This window comes from Cynocephalus volans, chromosome 10 (genome assembly GCF_027409185.1).
Source record: "Cynocephalus volans isolate mCynVol1 chromosome 10, mCynVol1.pri, whole genome shotgun sequence".
Taxonomy (NCBI): domain Eukaryota; kingdom Metazoa; phylum Chordata; class Mammalia; order Dermoptera; family Cynocephalidae; genus Cynocephalus; species Cynocephalus volans.
Window position 1 is genome coordinate 105,122,996 of NC_084469.1, and position 24,559 is coordinate 105,147,554.

General features: G+C 43.3%; 1 protein-coding gene across 3 annotated transcripts in view; it reads right to left on the reverse strand.

The window, feature by feature from the left end:
• CACNA1A (calcium voltage-gated channel subunit alpha1 A) overlaps window positions 1–24,559 on the reverse strand; it is a 229,580-nt gene that overhangs the window by 173,532 nt on the left and 31,489 nt on the right. For all 3 annotated transcript variants that reach the window (XM_063110743.1, XM_063110744.1, XM_063110742.1), the window contains exons 2-3: window positions 12,673–12,778; window positions 9,997–10,136 (exon numbers count right to left, since the gene is read on the reverse strand). In XM_063110743.1, coding sequence (XP_062966813.1) covers window positions 9,997–10,136; window positions 12,673–12,778 — 246 coding nt within the window. The remainder of the gene's footprint in view (window positions 1–9,996; window positions 10,137–12,672; window positions 12,779–24,559) is intronic.

Below are 24,559 nucleotides of genomic sequence, written 5' to 3' on the forward strand. Positions count from 1 at the left end.
GTTTGAATCACCTGCCCTGACTACCAAAGAACGGGGGAGAGGACGGATCCCCTTTCACCTTCAACTTATAATGGAGTTTCGGGTCCCGAGATCCAGCAGCACTACACACAAAGGGCAGGGCTCCCCCCAAATTGGAAGGGGAGGTTGGACGTTGGGTACCCCACTCACAACAGCAAATAATCTCTATATTAACTAACTGGCCTATGTAATTGGATAAGGAGTAATAATTATTATCATCATTATAATTATAGTTATTAGTCTTATAATAGTTAATATTGAGAGCTTATTCTCTGCTATTTTCTGCTCTATGTGCATTACATGTATTATCTTACTAAATCCTACCTTTTGAGGTAGGTACAATTATTATTCCCATTTTACAGATGAGGAAGCTGGGGCACGAGTTACCATATTTCTTCCTCTTTCTTCAGATAATTTATTGGTAAATACCATTCATCAACCCAACACAACATACGTTAGACATGAACTCGTTAAACCTTTAAAACAAATCTGTAAGGTAGGAAGTATTATTACTCCCATTTTCCAGATGAAGAAACTAAGATTCAGCGAGGTACTCTAACCTGCTCAAGGTCACATAACTTGGAAACAGTGGAGTTGGGTTATGAATCTGTTCTAACTGCAAAGCCCATGGTCTTAACACATGCCTTCTACATGTACATGTAGGTGGCAGCCCCCTCATTTAGAGTAGTCTGCACAAGAAGCAGCTGGGTTGCAAAGCAATGTTGCAATTCGAATGTTCTACCTGAGTACCTTTTAAGGTAGGACCCACATCTGAGACCACCATTAGGTTTTTCTGTCCATGGTATCTTAATATATCAGAAACAGCACCAGCCACATTTCAGTGCCCAGAGCAGGACTTAAGAGTCTGAGGTTTCCTTCCTGTCTTTGCCCCTGATGCCAGAATGTCGTGTCCTGAAATTTTGCTGGTGGCCTTCAAATGTGCTTGTGAATAGTGACAACAACACAATCCAGGGCCTCTGTGTCTTCAGAGCCACCAAAGAAAACAAAACCTCGGCTGCTAAAATCAAAGCTTCTTAAGGTTGAAGGGACCCCTGGGTGAAAAGTATTTGATACTTTTTAGCCTATGATGTCTCCAAAAGAGGATTACACGTTGATGAGTTACACACTTAGAAAATACACATCAGCTGCCTGGTTCAGTGTGCAAATGAACAATACACACAGCAGGCCTGAAAGCACACCCTTACTCAGAAGTGCCCCCCATCTTCTTTACAAACCTGTTCATATTTGTGCCATGTTATTAATGCAAAGCAGCTAACAAAGCTGATTCCAAAAGTGTTTTAGTTCACTCAGAGCTATGACACATAAGACACACCATAACTACTGGGTTAGGACCACAACAATGGGCAGGCATATTCCAGCCACAGTACATGCAGCGGTTTAAGTGAACACCCCCTCCTGTCCTCCAAAACCACACCATCTTATCTAGACCAGCTGACATTCGTGCCTGCTCAGGCAAGAACTTCTCTGCCTAAAGATCATTTTATTTTACAGTGAATCTTCCCTAAACATTGGCAGGGCATCCACAAATGGGCATTGATTCATTCATTCAGTCAAAAACATTATTGAGCACCTACTGTGTGCCAGGCACTATTCTAGGTACTAGGGACACAGCTGTGAGAAGAAGAAACCAAGTCCCTGCTCTCTGACCTTCTGCTGGAGGTGACAGGTGAAAAATAAGATAAATACGTAAAACATCTAGTTTGTCAGAAAGTGGTAAGTGCAAGGGGAAAAACAACCCTAAATTGAGGAGGAGGACAGAAAGTGCAGGGAGAGTGTTGAAATTGTGGAAAAGGGGCTGAGCAAGGAACAGTGGAGTAAAGTGTTGAAGATGAGGAAAAGGATCAAGCAGATTTTGGGGAGAAAATCACACCAAACAGCGGGGACTACAGGTGCAAAAGGATGAGATGGAAACTTGCCTCAAGTATTCAAGGGACAGCGAGGAGCTTGGTGGGCAACGAAGGTGGGATGTGATGGGGCAGCTTGTGCAGGTCCTTGTGGTCCATGGTGGGAACTTTCACTTCTCCACTGAGTGAGGCAGGAATCATGGGAGGGATGTGAGCTGGAAAGTGATTTGATCTTCTTTATGTGTTAAAAGGATCCTTCTGGTTGCTTGTGTTGATAACAGGCTGTGGGAGGAGAAGGGCAGAAGGAGAGACACCCAGGTGGAGGCTGCCCCAACAGTCCAGATGGGAGATGATGATGGTTTAGACAGGCGGTGGCAGTGGAGGTGGGAGAAATGGTGAGATCCTATACACATGTTAAAGACATAGCCTATAGGATTTGCAGAAAAATTATCTGTGGAGTTGGTGACAGAGGGAGGGGATGACAAGGTTTTTGACCTGAGTTCCTGGAAGGACAGAGCTGCCATCACTGATACAGAATGAGAGGAAGGGACAGTATTCGAGGGATGCTCAGGGTTCGGTTTTGGATATCTCGAGTGGGAGATGCCTGAGAACGCCCCACCCCCAAGTGAGGACATCAACAAAAGTCCAGACTGGTGACATAAGTTTGGGATACATCAGTACAGAGGGGTGTTTAAAGCCTCAGGATTGGATGAGACCACCCATGGGCTGAGTACAACCAGAGAAGTCAGGAAGAGAGGGGCTTTCACATTCCTAGGCCCACCCACCCCCAAATCTCAGCTTTAGCACTCTACTGCACAAGCCCACGGAAGGTGAGAGCCTTTTGTCTCTGGGTCAGGACCAGGTCCTTCCCAGAGAGAGGGGACATTGTCAAACTTCCACGACGTGTCACAGCATGGCATCTCCAAGTCCTGCACCATCTCCCTGCATAAAGCAAAGCAGAGTCTCTAGCTTGGCAGCTTCTCCCTCAGCCCGAGGCACCCACTTGCTTCCCATTCCGCCGAGATTCCCTCTGCCCGCCAGGCAGCTGCCTCCCTGCCCTGGTGAGGAGAGGAATTATGAGCCCTGCAAACTGTAGAGGCAGTGGCCAGATGCCCCTGGGGAGGCAGGCTGGCATTTGTCATAGCAATTCAAAAGGACAAGACCTCGATCAGCCCCCAAACCTGCGGAGAGATGGATGGCAAGGTCTTCTCCAGCCCCACAGGGAACATGACCAAGAAGCTCAGTACAGAACAAGGTCACCTGGCCATCTGGCCTTCATTCAGTCCCTCCCCACCCCAGTGGGGGGCGGAGGGAGGGAAGAGGATACTTTAGCACAGTAAATGTGCTGAGCGCTGTCCGGGGTTCTGAAACCTCATCCACTAGGCATCCAACTTTCGCTCCCAAAGCAGACCCTGAGACAAGGGCTTGGATGCAGGTAGCTAATTTCGGGGGTAATCTGAGGAATTATAGGTGAAGAGCTAGGAAGAGAGGGATTGGTAGAGGGTTCACGAATGAATGGATTTCATCGTGGGCAACTGGGATTCAGTTCTGCTTTGGAGTCTCTGGGATGCTGTATAACATGCCTCCAAGTTTTCTCACCGAGCAATGAGGAAGCTAGGGTATTTACACACTGATTCCCTAGCTCACTGGTTGAGGAATGCTCCTGGGGGTGTTAAGCTCTGTCACGTGGGCTGAGCAAACTCCCCAATGCCGAGAAGGGCCTCCAACAGAGACAAAGTGATATGGGCGTGTTGGAGGTTCCAAGAGGTTAGCTTGCATGGGAACTGCCTGCTGAAGTTGCAGGTAAACTCAGAGGTGAGCTGGATGAATAAAGGGTGGGGAATCTGCAGCATCTACCACATGTCCCCAAAAGAATTTGTTTTATTTTATTTTTTCCCTTCAGTTCACCAACTCTGACTTGTGAAGCACTCAGATAGATCCAGGGCTCAGTTCACAGTATCTGCCACTTACACTGCATTCTCCAACCCCCACCACGGTCCTAGGAGGTAGACACTGTGATTAACTCTCTTTTCCAGGTAAGAAAACTAAGGTTCAGAGAAATCAGCTCACATTCTCAATGTCATAGCTGGCAAAGCTTCCTATGACTCTAAAGCCCAGGTCTTAACCACTGGGCTATACCAATCTCCCATTTCTGGCAAACTCTTTTGCTCATTTTTCTTCCCCTGTGGAACCCAAGAAGGGAGAAGAAAAAGAATGATCCCCCTGACTTTCCATACCAGAGAACTCTACTCAAACTCTCAAATTTGTTTCCCTAGTATACTTTACTTTAGGAAAATAGCATAGGACTCAAAAAAGTAAATGTGTATCCAGGTCTGCCTGAGTTCAGATCCTGGATCCACCACTTATGAGGTGGGTGACTTTAGGTAAGTTACTTAACCTCTTTGAGCCTCAGTTTACTCATCTGTAAGATGGGAGACAATGACAGTTCTCAACTTAGAGTGTTGTAAGGAGTAACTGAGCACATATGCATGCATATAGTATATCATGTTGCAAGCACTTCGTAAGTTCCAGTTTATCACTGCTGCCACTGTTGTTAATAACAGATACTATGTTCATAAGGATACTGGGCTGAATATTCCCTTTTGTCTGAACTTACCTTGAGCCCTGTGTTATCCTAGTTTTAGGGCAGTGCCCTAGCAGAGTAATTGAGATCCTAATGCACCCCTTATTGACTGTGGGACCCCCTGGCAAGTAGCATAACCTCTCTGAGATTCAGATTTATCTGTAAAAAAGCTTTTGAGGCTGAAATGTGATAATGTACATAAAACTGTTAATGTAGTGCCTGATACATAGCAAGTGCTCAGTAAATGGTGAGAATGACAACAATGGTGGCTACTATCATTATTGTCACTGTCACTGTTAGTGATATTAGAAGATGGGAGAAACTAGCTCCTGCTACTAGGAAGTGAGGTGAATGAAACATGGCTCAGCAAATATCATGACAACCAAATGCTCTGAACAACAAAAAGATTGATGCCCTCTCAGTGACACATCTCTCGTTGAGAACGATAAAAAGCATTTGTGCCACAGCAGGGGATCCTTTTGGTATCAAGGATGACTGATCCACTGGGGGAGAAATTACTGCAGAGAGACATTAAAATAAAACGCAGCTGGCATTTATAGGAGCTGTCAGCTGGTCTCGTGAGTTAGAATGCTGGTTGTGTTTTGTTGTTGTTTTTGGAATGCTGTTTTTATGTGCAGGCAGCTTAGAGCAGCTGCATGGGAGGTGAGGGAAGGAAGATAAGGTGAGGAATGATTACATGTGTTTGTTCAATTAATCGAAAAGGAGAGACAGCATGAGAGCTGTGTGACTCTGGTCAAGTCATTTGACCCCTCTGGGCTTGAGGGGTATTGGGATTGCTTTCTGAGGCTCCCCATTTATATTTCTGGAAAGAGGCCACAGGCTATTTATCCAGGGGCAGGAGGAAGGAACAGAAGTCTGGGCTCTGGTGGCAGAACCTGAGGGGTGACATTTATCATTTTTACCACTCCCATTGCCTCCCAAACTGGGGTTCCAGGCCCTTGACATGAAGACAACTTCTATTCTGGAAGATCCCTGATGTGGCATCATCTCAGCATGACTTTGGGCAAATTACTTAGCCTCTGTGTCTTAGCTCTCTTGTGAGTAAAACAAAGAGGTTGGACCTGACAGTCCATTCAGACCTAAAATTTCATGACGTTGCAAGACCAAAACCAATATCCTTCCCTGCTGGTCCCTGATTACTTGGGTCTTTTCCTTGCCTCTGATCTTCAACAAAACTACCCAAAGCCTGGGACAGTATAGAGGACCTTCCAAAAAAGAACCTTTATTTTCAGAGTCACAAAAAGTCAGAGTTGTCAGGGACCCAGAACTCATCTGTCCTGTGCCTCATCTGATGTTCAAGGTGTCTGCCACTGACTTCTGGACTATAACTATCTATCAATGGGATGGTCCCCATCTCCTTAAAAAGCTTAGCCAATTTTCCAGAACACTCATTATCAGAAGTGTTATCACTTTCCACCTTAACAACCATTTATTTTACTGAGCACCTACATGTGCTAGGCCCATGAATAGAAAAAACTGTTGTCTTTATCCCTACTTCGTTGATGTTCACAGTCTCTTTTCTTAATGTGCACAGTTGGGTCAATTGATCTGTTAGATGTTTATATATATTTGAGCATTACAGTAAAAGCTCTGTCATCTCAGAAATACAGCCAAGCCAACAAACCAGCAGAGGAACAGTTAATCTATCAGATGGAGAGAACAAATCTACAGCTATTAGAGGAGGGGAGGGAAGGGGAGGGAGGGGGAGAGGAAAGGGGAGAGATTGGATAAGGAGCGTAAAGAGTAAGTATGATTTGTAACAATGAATATGCTAAATACTAAAAAATAAAAAAATAAATATAGCCAAGCTTCTGAAATCTTCCTCTTACATATTTTCAGTTTAATGATCAGAACTCCAAATACAATGGAAATACGCTTTAAATGGGTTTGATAATACTACACAGTTAAAATTTCTCTGAGGCTTTAAGCTACAAAGAATAAGCACAAACCCACAGGTGAGATCTTTTCCACCAAACTTCATGCAAGAAAATGGCAAAAACCTCGGTAGTCCATGACCAATAATGTTTTGATGCTGTGGTTTGCTTAGGAATGTAAGAAGTCATTAAGTGCTCATTAAAATCAACCCTGACTCAACATCAAATAACACACTCTAGTCCCCTCCCCCCAAAGCTCAGAAGGAAATGTTCATAGCATTTCCTCATCACTGACATTGAGCAGAAGGCTAGGTCTGCAGAACTTTTAGTTTCTCCTCTCTGTTCCAAGCTTATAACCCAACAGGAGACTAAACAGTCTCTTGGAATTTGAAGCAATGAAATTTGAGCTATGTGCCTGGTTTGCAGGAGATAGAACCTCCAGGCAGTAAGGAAGGGTGACTGATTACTGGAGAAATAAGAAGGAGAAAAGTAAGAGAAGGGAATTTAGAATAAATGAGAAAGAAAAGGAGAAGGGATAAGAAAGGAATAGAATATAGAATAGCAGCTCCTCATGGTTTTAGGGTCAAAATCCCCTGAGAATCTAATGAAAACTATAGGCCACAAAAATATACATAAACACAATTATTGCATACAATTTCAGTTGGTTCATTAATCCCCACTTTTAGGAGCTATCTGTCCCAGATAAAGAATTTCTCCTCTAGAAGCTCATCAGCTACCAGTAAACTAGAAGAAAGACCCCCTTGTTGTAAGCAGGGAGTATATACAAACATCCAAGTGTCAGGTTGACCTATTGAATGGCTTCCCTTCAACTTAATGATCACTTATTTAGACTCATTACCTGCTAAACAGTATAGAAGCTTCTCTAAGTGTTTCAAGAACCACGTTATAAAACAACCAGGGGTTTCTAAGGCTCCTTCCTGCCAGCCAGGTCAACCCAGATCCTGCCAGCAAAAGTCAGCCCCTGGGGAGCATAAATTGGTGCAACCACTTTGCAGAGAGTAATTTGGCAATAGCTAGTGAAGCTGAGGATGCAAATAGTACACAACTCAGCAATTCCACTCCTGGGTATATGCCCTAGAGAAACTCACTCACAAGAAACAAGGGGCAGCTTGGTTCAAAATAGCCCCAAAGCTGAAAAACAATCCAAATGAATAAATACATGGTAGAATATTCGTACACAGAATACTATACAGCAATGAAAATGGATAAGTGAGAATTATTCTTGTTAATCAGATTAATCTCATGTTGAGTGCAAAAGACAGGCTGTAGAAGAAGATATTTATAAAGAAACTTTAAGCTTGCAAAACAGTACCAGATATGTCTTCTACACTTATGTAGTCAAAGTGTGAATACATAAATATAAATGATAAACACAAAACTCAGGAAAGTGCTTTTGGATGGGGAAGTGAAAGGAAGGGGTCCATGGAGGGAGAACACAGGGATTAAAGACTTTCATGGCAGGTTGCTCCATTACCTCCCTCCCCTCGGCTTTTCCCATCACTCACTCCAGCCACCTTGGCCTCTTTACTGTTCACCAACAGGCCAGACACAATCCAGCCTCAGGGCCTTTGCACTTGCTGTCCCTCTGCCTGGCAGTCTCCTCCCCCAGCTATGCTTATGGCTCATTAACTCACCTCCTTAGGTCTTCATTCAGATGTCACCTTCCCAATGAAATCTTCCCCAGCATCCAGCCCCTCTGCCCATAACACAGTCCATTCCTACCCTGCTTAATTTTTTTCTGTAGCCCTCACCACCACATAACACATTAGATATTTCATTCATTCATTCATTCATTTTGTCTGTCTCTACCACTAGACTATCAGCTCCACAAGAGCAGGGATTTTATTGTTTTGTTTACTGCTGTGTCTCAGAGCTTAGAACAGGGCCTGACACATAGTAGGTATACAACTAATATTCACCAAATGAATGAATGCATACACAGGTGTTTACTATACTATTCTCTACTTCTTTTTGGATGTCTGAATATTTTTATTATAATTTTTTTAATAACAAAGTTAGCCACCAGACTGTTTCACAGACGAGTTTCCTAGCAAGGTAAGAGAAAACTACTCAATACCATGACATGTCTCTGGAATCTGCCAAGGTCCCAAGCCACAGGATGGTGGGCACAGCCAACAGGGGTCCCTCAGTGAACACCCAAGCCCACAAGAGCTAGCCCAGAGCTCTCACTACAGGCCACTCACATCTGAATGCCTCTAACAGCAACAGCCCAATACAACAGCTCTTTTTGTGAGAAGCAATGCTGCTCTGAAACAGCAAATGTGTTCAAAATCTGAATTGCAAGAGCCTAGCCAATGCAGCATGGGTGCTATGACCATGACATCCACCAAGGGAGACAGGATCTGGAACAGCTATGAAGCCTGTTGAACTGTGATTGCATAGAGGAGAACTAAGAGGAAGGTGTTCCAATGGAGAGGAGTCTTAGAAGAAAATAGCCATACTCAGCTCAGAGGGGAGCAGAGGGTGCGCAGAGGGGGAGGCAGCAATTGGTATAAGATGGTGGTGTCCCTACTGTGTCTTTGGAGTCCCTGACAGAGACTGGCTGCCTGTTCACCAAATCCACTTCCTTTTCCTTCTAAGCACAACCTGACATTCTCTGGCTCCCCTTGCAGTGATGTGTAGTCATGTGACTGAGTTCTAGCCAGTGGAATAAAAATAGGATGGGTATGGGCCAGGTCCCCTCTGGCCTCATCTTCCATGCCCATTTCTCTTCCATGGTTTGATGGAGACAAGCATGGAGTTCTTGTAAGCTGTGGGTTGACAATGAGGAGCCACAATATGGCAAGAACTTGGGTCCCTCAATCATTGTTTGGAGGAGAGAAGCCCTGCCAACTAGGAACAACTCTTTAGAATTTTCAGTGAGTGAGAAATAAACTTCTGTTGTGTTTAAGTCATTTCCTAGTTTTGGATCTTTTGTTATAGCAGTTAGTGTTATCTTATACAGGGTCCTTGGAGGAAAGTGTATACACATTTCAAATATGGCTCATTGTGTACAGATCTGAAAACTCCTTGAAGACAGTGACTACACCTTATTTAGACTGGCTTTCTCCATAGTCATAATCACAACCCCTTGCACCCAGATGTTCTCAACAAATATTCACCAACCGGAAATAAAGGGAAGATATCTCTAAGCAAAACAAGAGACCCATGCATGCACAATAATTAAAAACTTGAGTTCTGGATTTACATAATCTTCCATTCAAATTCTAGCTCCATTACTTACTAGCTGGGTGATCTTTTAAGCAAGTTATTCTCTGTTGTTTCAGATTCCACAGTGGTCAAACGGGAATTTTAATATTTCCTAATTTATTGGGCTGTTGTGAGGATTAAGTGAGAGAATGCACATAAAGCACTTTGGAAGCAGCCAACTATAATAAGCTATTATTTTAATTGGAACAGAAAGCATCTGCTGTAATATACAGCTGAGATATGGAAGTGGGGGGTGGGGAGTGAAGAAGGCAGATGCAAGTTAAAGAGAACATGGGGGCTCAGCTTTCCAGAGCCCAGCCTGGACCACACCAATCATCACATTTCCAAAGCCTAGTAATCCCTCAGTGAGGTCAATCTAAAGAACACAGCACACGTCACTTACCCTGTTAGCACCACTACAAAGTCCATCACATTCCAGCCATTCCTCAAGTAAGAGCCTTTGTGGAAGGCAAACCCAAGGGCGATGATTTTAATTCCAGCCTCGAAACAAAAAATTCCAATGAAGTATGGTTCTGTGTCATCCTGGAAGGGAGAAAAGGCAAGGTCAAAGGGTGGGATGACCAGGGAACCAGCCCACCTGGAGATCTGCACCCACCTCTCTCTCACTTCTTCCCAACCCACCAGTGCTCCCCCCCCCCACTGCATCTTGCTGGAGTTCCCTCATCTGAAGGCTTTTGCAAGGGAAGCAGAAGCTTGGAGAAGCTTCTTCTTTCCTTTTGGCCAATCTCACATACCACTCAGCCAAGCAGAATTGTTCATTTGGACCTGTTTGTCCAACACAGCAGCCACTGGCCACATGTGGCTTTTTAAATTTAAGTGAAATAAAATTAAAAATGCAGTTCTATAGTCACACTAGCTGCAGTTCAAGTGGCTACCATACTGGGCAGCACAGGTGTAAAACATTTCTTTCTTGCAGAAAGTTCTACCAGAAAGCACTGGTTTAGAGTGTTTACTTGTCACTTATAGCATTCAAGACCTTGGAGGTTTGACCCCGTGCCCCAACCTCACTTTGAAATCTGACCCCCGTGGATGATTCTCAGCTGGTATGTACCAGTACAGCCATTCAGGTTGCCAAAGCATTAGAATAATATTTCTGCACTGGCTGGTAAAAAGCTAGGACCCCCACCTCCAGTCCCTCTGCAGAACCTCCTGCTGGTTCTGGCTTCCAGCTGATTGTCTATCCTATTTGCTCCATCAGAACTCCTGCATGGACATTTTCCCATCTGTTATAGCAATCCTTCTCAGCTTCAGTCATTTGCAATGACTACCTTTATGGTTTTTTCCCCCATATCAGCTTGCCATTGGTACTACTATTTGCTTGCTGTTCATTCAATGAATGCTTTTTACTCAGCTCCATCTTAAGCAAAACCCCCAAATATGGTGAAATCATAGGTTTGCTAGGCTAGTTATATTTATTAAAATACACACTATAATACATAGCTATTAAAATAAAAAAGTCTTGAGACCACCAATAATTTGTGGGTTTGCAATAAGTGGATTTGGACATCGCCTTCTCCTCACCCTTGAGCTATCCCCTGGAAAGGTGATAGAAAAGAGAAGCCTCTCTCACTTCTCTGTCCAGATGACTGGAAAGAAACCCAGTTGCAGGTTACCGGGGGGATCAGGAGGGACCTTAGTGCTCGTTTATAGCCCTGTAGGGTTTCATCAAATGAGCAACTGGATTTTGAATGTCCTCTGGAGCTGATGTCCATGTATCAGAAACCCAGGGGATGGAGAAGCAAGCTAAATGACATCATAAAGACGCAACCAATCAAAAACCAGAATGTGCGGGCTGGCCCGTGGCTCACTTGGGAGAGTGCGGTGCTGATAACACCAAGGCCACGGGTTCAGATTCCTATATAGGGATGGCCGATTTGCTCACTTGGGAGAGCGTGGTGCTGACAACACGAAGTCAAGGGTTAAGATCCCCTTACAGGTCATCTTTAAAAAAAAAAACCAGAATGTGGGACATTCCTTAGGGCAACCAGACTGATGTCTCCAATAAGTCAACAGCATGTGGAAAATATTGCTTTAGATGAACCCAACAAAATCCAGACCATGTTTGGATCTTGGTTTGAACAAACCAACTGTAAAATGACATTTCTGAGACAATCACGGAAATTTGAAAACCAACTGGGTCTTAGATGATTCTGAAGAACCAATTGTTAATTGTGCTGGGTGTGATAACATCTCTGTGGCAGTGTAAAAAAATCTGTATTTTCAGCGAAGCAGCCTTAAGTATGTGGCGGTGAATTGACATGTTGTCTGGGATGTGCCTTAAAATACTTCTGCCAAGAAAGACAAACCACAGAAATAAAAAAGGACAGAGGAAAGGAATGTAGCAAAATCCTGACAATTGTTGGATCTGGTGGGTGGGTTCATGGGAGGCTCACTGTACTGGTATCTCCATTTTTGTATATGGTCAACGTTTTTCACAAGAATTAAAAAAAATATTTTAAATGATTTTATTGTGGTAAAATGTAGATAACATAAAATTTGCCACTTTAACCATTTTTAAACATACAATTCTGTGGAATTAGCTACATTCACAATGCTGTATAGCCATTACCTCTATTTTCAAAACTCTTTTGCCATCCTAAGCAAAACTCTATTAACTTCCCATTAATTTACTATTATTCTTTCCCCCAGTTTCTGGTAACCTCTAATCTACTTCTGTCTCTGAGTTACTTATTTATTCCTAATTGACCTATGATAATTGTATGTATTTACGGGGTAAAATGTGATATTTGGGTACACGTATATGCAGTGTGTAGTCATCATATCTGGGTAATAAGCACATCCATCACCTCAAACGTTTGTCATTTCTTTGTGTTGGGAACACTCAAAACCCTCTCTACTAGCTGTTTCAAATTATACAATACATTGTTGCCAAAAGGATGTTTTCATGGACCATGTGAGCACCTGTCTCTCTTGGGGATCATGACAATTTTGCTTCCCAAGATAGGGCTCATGGTTCCAGGACTGAGATCCCACTCTGCTCCCTGCTCCCCTCCCCCAAATTAATGTGCCGCTAAAGCAAAGGACCGTCATCACTCACCAGTCGTTCGGACATCGGGGTCTTGTCATCGTCGGGTAGATGTTGCTCCAGTGCGAGGACTATGCAGTTTGCTATGATGGTGGCTAAAATCATGTATTCAAAGGGAGTATGGGGAATTAAGGAAAATCTTCCCAGCTCGCTTAAAGGAAAGGAGAAGGATGTTTAGAGATATACCCGTGCCCCCTGGCCTGCGATGAAACAATCCTGAACCCTCTGATATGTTCCCCCTTCAAATCTCCCTGACCCCATCAGTAGGTGAAATCATTTGATTCTCCTGTCTGGAGGGAATCCCTACAGGTCCCAAAGCTGGGGTAGGTGACTTCCTAGGGAAAATGTGGATATTTGTCCTTTATGTCACCTCTGACATTCATTGAACAAATATTAATTCAGCGCCTACTGTGTGCCAGGCACTGTTCTGGGCATTAGGGAGATGGCTGAGGGTAAAACAGACAAAAATTTCCACCCTTGTGGAGCAGAAGCAAGTAAATGAGATAACAATGTTATATATATGATGTTATACAGTACATTGTAAATACTACATCATATAGCACATTACATACACTACATTGTATAGTATGTCACATATACTACATTATACAGTATGAGGGTACTTCACAAAGTTTGTAGAAAATTAAATTAAAAGATAAAGATAATGTGAATCCTTCCATGAACTTTTTGAAGACCCCTCATACATCACATACACTGCATTATATACTACATTATATAGAATGTCACATATGCTATGTTACACAGCACATCACATATACTACGTGACATAGTATGACATATGCACTACATTACATAGTACACCACATATATTACATTATATACTATGTCATATAGTACTTCATATATACCATATTATATAGTAAGATGGTGAATGCTATAGAAAGAAAAAGAAGGGAAGGGGGTTGGGCAGGGGCTGCAATTTAAAACATGGTGGTCAGCCATATACTAAAATCAACTCAAAATGGATTAAGGATTTAAATATACACCCTGAAACAATAAAACTTCTTAAAGAAAACATAGGAGAGACACTTCAGGAAATAGGACTGGACACAGACTTCATGAATACGATCCCAAAAGCACGGGCAACCAAAGGAAAAATAAACAAATGGGATTATATCAAACTAAAAAGCTTCTGCACAGCAAAAGAAACAATTAACAGAGTTAAAAGACAACCAACAGAGTGGGAGAAAATATTTGCAAAATATACATCTGACAAAGGATTAATATCCAGAATATACAAGGAACTCAAACAACTTTACAAGAAACAAACAAGCAACCCAATTAAAAAATGGGCAAAAGAGCTAAGTAGGCACTTCTCTAAGGAAGATATCCAAATGGCCAACAGACATATGAAAAAATGCTCAACATCACTCAGCATCCAGGAAATGCAAATCAAAACCACACTGAGATACCATCTAACCCCAGTTAGGATGGCTAAAATCCAAAAGACTCTGAATGATAAATGCTGGTGAGGTTGCGGAGAAAAAGGAACTCTCATCCATTGTTGGTGGGACTGCAAAATGGTGCAGCCTCTATGGAAAATGGTATGGAGGTTCCTCAAACAATTGCAGATAGATCTACCATACAACCCAGCTATCCCACTGCTGGGAATATACCCAGAGGAATGGAAATCATCAAGTCGAAGGTATACCTGTTCCCCAATGTTCATCGCAGCACTCTTTACAATAGCCAAGAGTTGGAACCAGCCCAAATGTCCATCACTGGATGAGTGGATACGGAAAATGTGGTACATCTACACAATGGAATACTACTCAGCTATAAAAACGAATGAAATACTGCCGTTTGCAACAACATGGATGGACCTTGAGAGAATTATATTAAGTGAAACAAGTCAGGCACAGAAAGAGAAATACCACATGTTCTCACTTATTGGTAGGAGCTAAAAATTAATATATAAATTCACACACACACACACACAAAAAAAAAAAAAAAACGGGGGGGGGAAGAAGATATAACAACCACAATTACTTGAAGTTGATCCGACAAGCAAACAGAGGGGACATTGGTGGGGGGGGGAGGGAGGAGAGGGAGGAGGGAGGGAGGTTTTGGTAAGGGGCAACACTAATCAACCACAATGTATATCGACAAAATAAAAGTTAAAAATAAATAAATAAATAAATAAAATAAACAAAACCTATAAGATAAAAATAAAATAAAATAAAATAAAACATGGTGGTCAGATTTGACAATAAAAGCATGAGCAACAACAAACAAATAGAAACATGGGACTTTGTCAAAATTTAAAACTTTTGTGCATCAAAGGACATTATCAAGAAAGTGAAAAGACAACCAACAGAATGGGAGAAAATATTTGCAAATCATGTATGTGATGAGGGTCTATTATCCAGAATACCTAAAGAACACTTACAACTCAACAACAAAAACACAAACCCAATTAAAAAATGGGCAAAGGGCTTGGGCAGACATTTCTCCTAAGAGGATATAATAACGGCCAATAGCACATGAAAAGATACTCAATGTCATTAGCCATCAGCGAAGTACAAATCAAAACCACAATGAGATACCACTTCATAACTACTAGGGTAGCTAGAATAAAAAAACAGAACAGTATTGTTGTCGAGGATGTAGAGAAATGGGAACCCTAACACATTTCTGGTAGGAACGTAAAATGGTATAGCCTCTGTGGAATACAGTTTGAAGGTTTCTCAAAAAGTTAAACAGAGAATTACAATATGATATAGTAACTCTACTCTGAGGTATATAGCCAAAAGAACTGGAAGGCAGTCATACACAAATGTTCATAGCAACACTATTCACAACAGTCAAAAGGTAGAAACAACCTAAATGTTCATCAATGAATGAATGGATAAACAAATGTGGTATATCCATAAAACGGAATATTATTCAGCCATAAAAAATGAAGTACTGGGCCGGCCCTGTGGCTCACTCGGGAGGGTGCGGTGCTGATAGCACTGAGGATGTGGGTTCGGATCCTATATAGGGATGGCCGGTGCACTCACTGGCTGAGCGCAGTGCAGACAACACCAAGCCAAGGGTTGTGATCCCCTTACCAGTCAAAAAAAAAAAAAAAAAAAAAAAGAAGTACTGATGATACATACCACAACATGGATGAACCTTGAAAACATTATTCTGAGTAAAAGAAGCCAGACACAAAAGACCACGCAGTGCATAATTCTATTGACATGAAACGTCTGGAATAGGTAAATTCATAGAGACAAAAAACAGCTTAGTGGTTGCTGGGGGGCTGAAAAATGGAAGTAACTGCTTAATGTTCTAGAACTATATAGAGATGACAGTTGCACAACATTGTGCATGTACTAAATGTCACTGAGTCACTTTAAAATGGTTGTGTTATGTAAATTTTATCTTGATAAAAAAATATGGTGGCCAGGGCAGGCTTTGGAGCAGCTGATCTTTCAAGAACTGAGGGAGGGGAGGGGCCGTCCTTTGGGCTGTCTCTAGATGCTGCATTCCCACTTGCTCTCTCTCTGGGCACAAGCAAACTCCTCCCTGCATTCTGGGACATTCACTCTGGGCTGACCAGGCCTCTATAGGCCCCACTACAGGACTGCACTTGGGGAGGGTCTACCTTGTTCATTTCATATCAACACCTGATCTGCTGATCAGCCAGTGACTGAGAATGTCCCTTGTCCCTCCGTCAGACCCAGAAGCTCCCCCACTCTAACAGCCACGGTAAACTGAGCTGGATATCTCTGAGAAAGAGGTTTAGGTGTGGAGAAGTGAATACTGGAAGGAGAAAGCCATAGGGTATTGCTGACTCTGAAGTTGGGTTTCCAACCTCAGCACTACTGACATTTGGGGCTCGATCATTCTCTGTGGTGGGGGCTATCCAGGGCACTGCAGGAGGATAAGCAGCATCCCTGGCCTCCACCCTCTTGATGTCAGTAGCAAGCCCTCCTCTCTAGTTATAACAACCAAGTGGTTTCCAGACATTGCCGAGTGTCCCCTGGGGACACCAAAATCCATTGTGCTGTAGTGGGATCAAACAGTGTTCTCTTGTTGAACTTGGCCATGTCAAACCACTCCCCTTCTCCTAGCTTTCTTCTTTAAAAAACCTAATGGACTTCAGTCTCCTCTTCCATCCTTGAGTTAGGCTTCTTATTTTGGAAACTCCATAAAACCCTCCTTTCCAGGCTGGAGGGGGAGTCGAATCATACACCCGCTTGCCAGGTGGGAAAACAGAGTCTAAAACAAAAACCTTGGGACTAAAAATCTTGATAAGCCAGGAAAACCAGGCCTTTTTTGTCACTAGCTTCAGCCTTTGCCTCCAGCTGAAAGCAGCTGAAGCTGCGCTCTGTGCACAGTCTGAAAAGCAAATCCGAGACTCAGGGCAATTTGGGGAGCCAACAAAAGCCAGCCCGCCTCTGATTGGCTTCCTGCCCCCAAGCTGACAATCATTAGGAGCCCAGAGAACAAAGCTGAGCTGTGTTGCACAAATACTCCACTCTGCCTCACCCTGCAGCCCAGAAAATAAAAGACAATATTTGTACACAGAGAAGCAATGCCAAGCCCTTTCCTGGCCTCCCCTCGCCATGCTTTGAATCTGACTTCACTCTCCCTCCCTGCCAACTCGGTCTACTTGCTCACTTCTGCATCAGGCTGCCATCTCACTCCTCCAGTCCCCTGGCCTCTTGCCCCTAAACGGTTGGGATGAGACTTCCTTTGCATCAGCTCCTCGCTGAAGGTTCCAGGAAGAGTCCCAGAGGGCCGGCGCCATGCAGCACTTTTATGGGCTGCATTATCAGGGTTTCAACTGCCCAGTGTCACTTGGATTCCAGACCCAGCACTCTGAGTACAGCAATGAAGCCTTAGCACATGTGCAAAGGGAAAGAGACTCCGCCTTATTATTTTTTCTTATTTCTTGCCAAACATGGCCACATTGTCTATCAAAAGCCATCCTCCCTCGACTCACCCACAAACCCTGCAAATGCCCACAGACGCTCCCCAAATGGGAATTTGCAACAATGACCTTAGACCCTTGCTACGCACAGTGTGGTCTGAGGATCAGCAGCCTCAGCAGCACCTGTGAGGAAAACATCTCGGGCCCTGCATCCATCTGCTGAGTCAGAATCTGCATTTTAAAAAGATCTCCAAGATCTGGGTGCACAGGGAAGCTTAGGAAGCACTGCTTTAGATCTATTTCAGTGGTAGGAGGAGCTCAGGTAAATGTGGTTTTGAGCCCTCTACAAAGAGGTGAGGGTTCCTCGTTCTCCTCTACATTCTGATCCCAGGAGGAGAATTCAAGAGTCCTGGAAGCCAGTCTTCTGCCCCCACTCATTCAAGGGGGCTGAGAAGAAACCCCAAATCTTGATGAAGCAAGAGCAATGTTGGAATGGGACAATATGCAAAAAAGAAAATTCCAGCTTAATGCACGTGGAAGTATTTGAAACCTTCCTGCGGATCCCATCTCATCCAGAAGAAAAGCCAAAGTCCTCCGAGCAGCCAGCGTGGCCCTGCTCAACTTGGCCCCATCACCTCCCTGCCCTCACGTGCTCTACTCTCCCCCTCTGTCACTCAGCTCCAGCCACACTGGTCTCCTCCATATTCCCCAAGTACACCAAGCACATTCCTGTCCCAGGGCCTTTGTACCTGCTGTTCTCTCCCCAGACACCCACATGATTCCCTCCCTCACTTCTTTTAGATCTTTAGTCAAAGATCACATCTTTCAATGCCCTTTCTCTGCTTATTTTTCTCTCCTTTGGCCCTTGTCCCCAGTCAAACATCTGCTACCTTTTCCTTCTTTATCATGCTTGCTGTGTCCACCACAAGACTGTAAGCTCTATGCAAACAGGGATTTTTGTCTACTTTGTTTATTGCTTTGTCCTCCGCACCTTAAAGAGCATCCATTATATGGGAGGTGCTCAACAAACACCCGTGGAGGGAGGGAAGGAAGGAAAGGTGGGTGGGCCCCCTACAACTCTCCCCCAGCTTTATCTCAGGCCAAGTCTCCATGGGCATGTTAAAGACACAATCAGCCCTTTGAAATATGCAATGGTGTGGTTGGTTCCCAGACGAGGGGTGGGGTGCTGAGTTCTTGGCATGGGAGGAGATGCCTCTCCCCAGGCAGAAGTCAAAGGTTGCACTGGGTAGTCCAGGCTGGAAGAGCCGAGGCTCTCTCAGCCCAATCTCGAATCATGCCTGATCCTCCCGATTTAGAAAGTCTGGGTTCTAACTCACAGCTGTGGTGAGCAATGCCTCTGTTAGCTGAACTGAGTCTTTCTGCTTCCTGATTGGTTCAGAGAGAAAGCACCTGTGTCAGCGGGATCCAGAATAATCAGCTAGCCGAGGAGGCCAGAGCAGGGAGGGTGGGAGGGAGGGATTGAAACGAGAGAAGCATCCCTGATGGGAGGAAAAGCTGGCTCCTGAAATGGCTCTCAGAAGTTAGGACAGGAGACAGCCCTGCAGGCAAGTGCAGATACACAAAGCTCCCCCACAATTAGATTGTTCAAGACTTGCAGAGGCCCCAGAGAAGGAGGGGTTGCATGTGACAATGGAAATGACCAAGTGATTCTTCATGGGGAAGAAGAGTTATGTCTGCTAACAGGACCTTGCTTTTGGGATCCAGAACATAAAGGAAAATCAGTTCTCCAAGTGGGTATGGCTGTTGGTTCCCACTCCTTAGCAAGACCTTGCAGCGTCCAAGCAATCCAGCCTTCTCTTTGTGGTACCCTCCACACCCATCTCATCACCAGCCTCCTGTGGTTGGTGGGAAAACAACATTGGGTTTGTTAACTCATCACGATCTTGTCTCTACTATGGGGGCTGCCTCTGGTGTGTTCTGAGAAAACAGATACTTAAATGAGTCAACCAGCAGGTGAGCTTGTCGGGAGAAGCCAAACAGACCTTATTTTCACGTTAGTTCCATGCCCACATTCATCACAGTTACCAGGAAAAGAGTGGGGATACCAGGGCCCTGGATGTATGGGTTTAAGACATATTCCTTGCTCCACTAAACAAATGCCACAATTCAACTCGGTAATATCACAGACTATTATGGGGCCATTTACAAGCACAACAACCATAATTACAGCTGCTGTTTATTGAGTGCTTCGTTGGGCAGACACCATGGGTAAGCACTTTGTTCCAGTTAATTCTTGCAACAATTCTACAAGGTGGGTTCTACTGTAAGCCCCGTTTTCCAGATAAGGAAATTAAGGCTCAGAGAAATGAAACAAATCACTTCAAGTATACAGGAGGCACTGGCAGAGCTGAGGCTCACACCCAGATCTGCCCAACTCCATAGCCCATGCTTTTAAGCTGGTGGTCCCTAACAAAACACTCAGTAGTTTCTTCTTGTTAGAATGTAGATGGTTTTTGTCCTTATTTAAAAATTAGAGTGAGGATGCACCTTAACCATATGGACTAGACTAAATGGATTACACCTCACCCAAGTCCCAACCAACTGCCACAATTTAATTTAATAATGATCAATGATGCTGTGCTAGTTCACATCCTCTAAGCCCATCCCAAGTGGGTCACATTAATGACTATTTCAACTTCCAACAATACAAAGAGCCTCCAGTTCTCAGACACGGGATTCAAACTCTCTCCAGCACAAAGTACCAATTACCATCAAGCCTAGGAAAGGGCTCCCCACCAGCTGATCAGCCCAAGACTCTTAGCATAGTGATGGTGAGCTAAGAAGAGCATCTCTGGTGCTGACCAGGATGTTTTCAGCACCACGGCCAGCGGCAAGAGATGCACGTTTAATTTCACATCTGCCCAAAGATGGCAAATCTGGGGGCAGGGCAAGCACATCCAGCAAAAAGTATTAACATTCTCCGAGGCATTTGTAAAGATCTACATTCACACACAGGTAGAGGTGGTGGAGGAGATTCATTATGTCATCAGGAAAATCAACTAAAGAGAAAATTAAAAACCCAGCACCAAATAAATTTGATGTGTTGTTTGTTTTTTAATATGATCCAAGGACTTTCAACACGGTTCTGAAATGAAAAGTCTACCCAGGGCAGCTAAATTATGTTCAGAAAAGTGGAAATATCTGCATGAGAGGTAGAGAGCAAAGGAGTCAAAAGGGGTTTGGGAGTCAGACATGGCTTTGACCTTGGGCAAGAAAGTTTCTTTCTCTAGGCCTGAGTTTCCGCATATATAAAATGCAAAAAATAGCACATTCCTCATAGGGCTGTTCGAGAATGGAGTGCATTAACACACACAATACACTTGGAATGGACCCTGCATATAGTAGGTACTCAATAAATGTGAGTGCTTTGTGTTTACTCTGGTTCCTGTGATGATCAGAATATGTGACATGCTTATGAAAGCATGAGATGGGATTTATCTCACTGTAATCATGCAATAAATGTTTATTTCATTATTTTTATTATAATTGCTGCTACTAGTCTGATTAACTTTTCCTATTTCTTTTTTACCCCTCGAAGTCTTGGTTCCTTTGTTTCAGGGGATGGAGTGGGCATCGATACCTACTCTCATCATAGCTGACTAAGGCTCCTCTCAAACCTGAAATGTTTCCAAGAAAATGTGCATGTGTGTGGTCCACTCCCTGGATATCAGATTCAAAATAAATGCTTCAAATATCTCTGTTGGCTAATTCCATATAAACGGAATTGTACAGTATGTGACCTTTTGCGTCTGGCTTCTTTGACTCAGCATCATGTTTTTGAGGTTCATCCACATTTGTAGCATGAACGAGTACTTTTATGCCTTTTTATGGCTGACTCAGTGTATGATATACCACAGTTTGCTTCTCTTTTCATCCATGGGTGGACTTTTGGGCTATTTCAAATTTTCACTATCTACAATAGGCAAATCCAAAGAGACAAAATGTAGATTGGTGGTTGTCAAGGGCAAGCGGATGCGGGGTGCGGAGGAAATAGGGAGCAACTGCTTAATGGGTATGAGGGTTCTTTTTGGGGCGATGAAAATATTTTAGAACTAAAGAGAGGTGGTGGTTGCATAAAAGTGCAAATGTACCAAATGCCACTGAATTGTTCACTTTAAATGGTTAATTTTATGTTAGGTGAATCTCACCTAATTTTTTTATAAAATCCCCTATTGGTTTTGGTCTTTTTCTTTCCCCTTGACTCTCTTCTCTGGGTTCCCATCATGGGCCTTTCCTCACCGACTTTTCCAGCTGACTTTTTCCTCTGTGTCCTGAGCCATACAAACACCATCGGACAGCTCTCAAGAACCCTTTTCTTTGTGTTTTAGGAAGAGGTTGGTTAACAGATACAAAATTACAGCTAGAGAGGAAAAATAGGTCCTAGTGATGCACAGTAGTGCTAGGCATCTATAATTAACAATAATTCACAAATAGCTAGAAGAGAGGAGCTCCAGTGGTCTCATCACAAAGAAATGACAAAGTTTTGCTATGATGAATATGCTAATTATCCTGATTTGACCATCACACATTGTATACATATATTGAAATACAACCCCATAAATATGTACAATCAATATATATCAATTAAAAAATTTTAAAAGTGGTTTCAATTACAATAAGAATATGTGTTCTGTTTTATTTTAGTTTCTTAAATTCATACTGTGTCATTCAGAAAGAGAAAAGTCCTCACCCCAACCCATCTCCCAGAGATAACCTCTGCTAGCAGTCTGGTGTTTATCTTTCAGATTTTTCCCTACACACGTTCTTTGCACTGGTTGCTTCTCTTTCCTGAGTTAGTCTTCTCCCAGGTATAAGCAGGGATCATTCTTTTGCCTTTTTCAGCTTTTACTAAAACATTATCATCCCAGTGAGGCCTTCCCTGGCTTCCAGATCTAAAATCTCAATTGCACTAATATCTCCGTCTTCCTTCCTTGTTTGTTGTTATTGCTTTAGCAGACTTATCACATCAAACAAACTATATATTTTATTTATTTGTCTGATTTATGTCAGTCCCTGTCATTAGAATGTCAGCCCCATTCAGGCAAGAATTTACTTGGTTTGTTCTCAGCTGTGTCCCCAGCACTTAGCTAAGTACCTGACACATAGGAGGTGCTCAATAAATATTATTGAATGAATCAGAACAAACATATCACATTTTCTCTTTACAAAAGTGGGATCATAATAATGTTCTTCAATTGGCTGTGCTCCTTACCACACTGAGCACATTATTCTATATCGGTATAATAGACCTCACTCTTTTAAAAGGTTGCACTGTATTCTGGTGAACGGATGCATCATTATTTATTTAATATCCCCCTAAACATTTCCAGTTTATCTCTATTACAAGCAAAGCTGCAATGAATAAATCTGACTATATATCCTTGTGTACTTGTGAGAATGTTTCTGCAGGATAAATGCCAAGATGTGGAATTGCTGGGTCAGAGGGGATGCATATTTGACATTCTCATGTCAATCACCCCCGGAGATTTACAGGGTTATAATTTACAGTTTTTAAAAAGTGAGGTGATGGGCGGGGATGGGGGGGAAAGTGGTGGAAAGGAAGAATTGATAAAGGGACATGAAAATCAACTACTTTGTATATTGATAAAATTTTTTTTTAAAAAAGTAGATTCACCAAAAAAAGAAAAAAAAAAGTGAGGTGAGTGTGTGTGCATGCACGTGTGTGTGTTTCTTCAGAAATTAAATATGTAATTTAAATGTATAACTTGCCCTGGACCAAAAAGTTTAAACATGGGAGAATTAACATGACTCACGGAAAACACATACATACGCAAAGATAAAATGAAGTTCCCCTGATGAAAAAAGAAACGGAAGAAGAAAATCAAAACAAATTTCAAGCAGGAGGTGTTCATCAACGTTAAGACTCTTGGGGTCCGGGAAGAGGGTGAGGAACGAGGACATTTGGGGTTAGCCTCTGAATGAGAACTGAAGACTTTCTCTTTGTTTCTCTCTCTTTTTTTTTCAGGACAATAGAGTTCTCTGGGGACCTCTGAGTGGTGTCAGATCTCTGTCCCTGATCCAACTTACAACCACCTTCCCTGTTATGTTGTTGACTCTACCAAAGAAAAGTCCTTCTCCTCTTTTGCTGTATAGACATCCCATTCAGCAGCCGGTGAAAACATCCAGTTCCTCAGCATCTTCACTATACATTTCCTTTACCTCTTGGCTTAAACTCAAACCTGGAAATTCCCTGAAGACCATCAACTCCAAGGCCAAGGGAGCCACTGGCAGCTTCAAAGTAGTCCCCAAGATCAAAAAGAAAATCCAGCTCTGAAAGAGGTCCACCATGGTGAACATCAGGAAACCCAATGAGGCCAAGGAGAAGGGTCCCAAGAAAGCACAAGAAGCAAAGAAGGACCTTCCCAAGCCCGAGTAGGTGAAAAAGGTACCCAAGAAGCCAGGTGAGGTGCAGCGGACCTCCTGTAAAGCAGGTGCAGCCAAGAAAAGGCCCCCAAGCAAAGCACGGAGGTCCCTCCCAGTGCCACTGGGCTCAGCAGGAAGTCTAAAGTTAAAGGCAGCACCAGCAGCCAAGATCCTGAGCCTCCCAGGAAAATAAAAGCAAAGAACAAAAATCTGGTAAAGCCTGCTAACTTTCTATGACCTTCAGTTTCCACATGCAGAGACCATTGTTCCTACTGGTCCCTTTCTTCCTCTATCATTGGAGAATGTCCCCGCCTCATCAATGACCAATGTCTCCTCCAAGCCACTCCAGCCCAGAAGCATCACCAGCCACCTCCAAAATATCCTTTTCCAGCATCCTTCTCTGTAACCACCTCTCCACTCCTTCCCGCTCACTAACTCTCTTAAATGCAAACCAATGTCCACCGCACTGAGTCTGCATCCCATAGACCCAGCCATTGCTCGGCACCCTCTCCTGCCTTCATCCCCTTCCTTTTCAACTGCACCCAGGCTGATTATCTATCACCTCCTTGCCTCTCTTTCCCTTCTGAAAAAAGTCCATCCCTGCAGGAA